Source organism: Emiliania huxleyi, assembly GCF_000372725.1.
Source record: "Emiliania huxleyi CCMP1516 chromosome Unknown EMIHUscaffold_13, whole genome shotgun sequence".
Taxonomy (NCBI): Eukaryota; Haptophyta; order Isochrysidales; family Noelaerhabdaceae; genus Emiliania; species Emiliania huxleyi.
Genome location: NW_005201287.1, coordinates 419430 through 422029, shown reverse-complemented (window position 1 = coordinate 422029; position 2600 = coordinate 419430). Strand labels below are relative to the sequence as shown.

General features: G+C 67.2%; 1 protein-coding gene across 1 annotated transcript in view; it reads right to left on the bottom strand.

The window, feature by feature from the left end:
- The window catches only part of EMIHUDRAFT_98189 (hypothetical protein), a gene marked incomplete at both ends in the record, with an annotated part of 4203 nt that extends 2610 nt beyond the window's left edge, over positions 1 to 1593 (bottom strand). Inside the window, 3 exons of the mRNA XM_005789147.1 lie at positions 805 to 834; positions 864 to 1036; positions 1245 to 1593. Of these exons, the coding sequence (XP_005789204.1) occupies positions 805 to 834; positions 864 to 1036; positions 1245 to 1593 (552 nt within the window). The remainder of the gene's footprint in view (positions 1 to 804; positions 835 to 863; positions 1037 to 1244) is intronic.
- Between the last annotated feature and the right edge of the window lie 1007 nt (positions 1594 to 2600).

The window sequence follows — 2600 nt, the reverse complement described above, 5'->3', positions numbered from 1 at the left end:
CCGCGACGGCGGACGCCGAGCGCCTACGAGCACACGACCCCCCCCCGCTTCCAGACCCGACTCCGCAGCACCGCCGCGTCGGCGCACGCGCGGAGCTCGCCTCCCGCCACTCGCCACCGCCATACGCCTCCGTCCCCCGCGCCTAAGCCTCGGCCCAATCTCGCGTCATCTCCCCCAATCTCGGGCCAATCTCGCCGTACGCCTCCGTCCCTCCTCCCCTCGCGCCTTGAGCGCCTCTGCCGCCGCGACGAGCGGCGTACGCCCCGCCCCTACCCACGGCGTCCATGAGCTCAAACCAAGTGGCTCGTCACGGAGCCGCTGGTGGGTTCGGGTACCGTGGGGTAGGGGAGGGTGGGTTCGGGTACCGTGGGGCTAGCGAGGGTGGGTTCGGGTACCGTGGGGTAGGGGCAGGGTGGGTTCGGGTACCGTGGGGTAGGGGAGGGTGGGTTCGGGTACCGTGGGGTAGGGGAGGGTGGGTTCGGGTACCGTGGGGTAGGGGAGGGTGGGTTCGGGTACCGTGGGGTAGGGGAGGGTGGGTTCGGGTACCGTGGGGTAGGGGAGGGTGGGTTCGGGTACCGTGGGGTAGGGGAGGGTGGGTTCGTCACGGAGCAGCTCTTCAGACCGAGGGGGCGTCCGGCCCGGCGGTGGCAGCGGCTCCTCTCGGCCTCCTCTCGGCCTCCTCTCGGCCTCCTCTCGGCCTCCTCTCGGCTCCCCTCGGCCTCCTCTCGGCTCCTCTCGGCTGATCTCGGCTGATCTCGGCTCCTCTCGGCCGTCGGTGGCGGATGCGTCGGCGCCACGTCGCACCAGCAGAGAGACGACGCCTCGGTGCCCCGCCTGTCCACAGCTCGACGTGTGGCCAAGACAGGCGAGGTGTGAGCAGAGAGACGCCGCCGCGATGCCGCCGCCGCCTCGGCCGCCGCATGCAGCGCCGTCTGCCCGTCGTCCTGGTCGGTGGCGGCGGCGTCGGCGTCGGCATCGAGGAGGAGAGACGCCGCGCCCTCGTGCCCGCGAGAGCAGGCCCGCATCAGCGCGGTGCCTAGGGTTAGGGGGTTCGGGTCAGGGTCGGGGCTAGGCCGGGTCGAGGTGGCAGCTCGCATCTGGCGATATGGTGCCTCCGCCGCCGTCCGCAGCGTTGGGGTCCGCACGCGCTGCGAGGAGGTCACGGAGGACCTGGCCGGCGGGGAGCGAGCGGATCGGAGGGTAGACCAACTCGGACGCGGAGGGCGTCACGTGTCAGTGGCGACTCTCTCCGTCCTCTCTCTCTCTCGCCTCGGTGTGGCCGTGCAGGCTCGCAGACATGAGCGGAGTCACGCCGGCGGCGTCGGCGGCGTCGGCGGCTGCAGAGGCGTCGAGCAGCAGCCGGACGATCTCTGCGCTGCCGCGCGTCGCCGCGCAGTGCAGCGCCGACGTGCCGCGAGGGTCGACAGCGTTCGCGTCGGCGCCGGCGGTGAGGAGTGCGGCGGCCGCGCGAGGGCTCGTAGCGTGTAGGAGAGCTGGCACGCCGTGTGCGTCGCGTGCTTCGGCGTCGGTTGCGCTGAGGGCGAGCGACAGGGCGGCCAGATTGTTCGCGGCGAGCGCGGAGAAGAGCTCCATACACCTCAGAGAGAGATTATGACCGCGCAAGGGTGGCTCAGGGCTCTGCCCGCAAGGCGCCCGCGTCGCCGACGCGGTGCATATATTTGACCCCCACACGACCAAATAGCGAAAATCCGAATGCGGTGCATCTGCACTATACCCCTTGTTCTCGAGGTTCTCGAGGTGGATATATCCTTTGGCCGCGTTGGGTAGCGAGAATTGGTGTGACGCGATCCACGCAGGCGTGGTTTCTGACGGCCGACCGTCACTTAGGCTGAACAAGGTTTGCCTCTCGCACCCCGTCTCTTTTCCTTTCCTTTTTTCTCTGCAGCACCCTCTCTTTTCCTCTCTATTTTCCCGGGAAAACCATCAAATTTTCCGGGCTCTGAGCCGAGTCTGAGGCTGGTTTGGGCCCAAAATCAGCCAAATCGGCAAAATACCGGGGATTTTGCGGGTATACCTAGTGGATCGGAAGTACACTCGCGCCCCCACCAGTAAAATTTTTTTCGCCGAATTCCCTTCCCGTGGCTGTGAAATTTCCGGCTGCCTGAAGAGAGGAAACCCCCAAGGGCCCAAACCTACCCCTCACCCCGTCTTGAGTTGGTCTTTTATCTTGTAAAAATCAGCAAAAAGAAAAACCCTTTTTCGCCCCCGGGGGCAGCCGATACCAAAAACCGACCTGGCGCTTAGTGTTGCGATATTTAGAATAGAATCCGGCGAAAAGAAATCACAGCTGCGCCCGCTGACCGCGGACCCCAGTGAGCCTCCCTCGATGGCCTCCCACCGCATCGGCGCCCGCCTGACTGGCCTCTCGCCAGAGCAGCTCGTCGCCTTCATCGACGAGCAGGCGCCTCTCTGGAGCGCCGCCGCAATGCGCGTGGCGGAGGAGCACGCCGCTCGGCTCGTGGAGCAGCCCGAGTGGGTCCTCTCCGAGGTCCTCCTCTCGCCGGACCTCGCCCCGCACATCCTCGCCCAGCTGCCGATCAAGGAGCACGCCGTCAAGGGGACGTGCCGCGCGTGGCGCC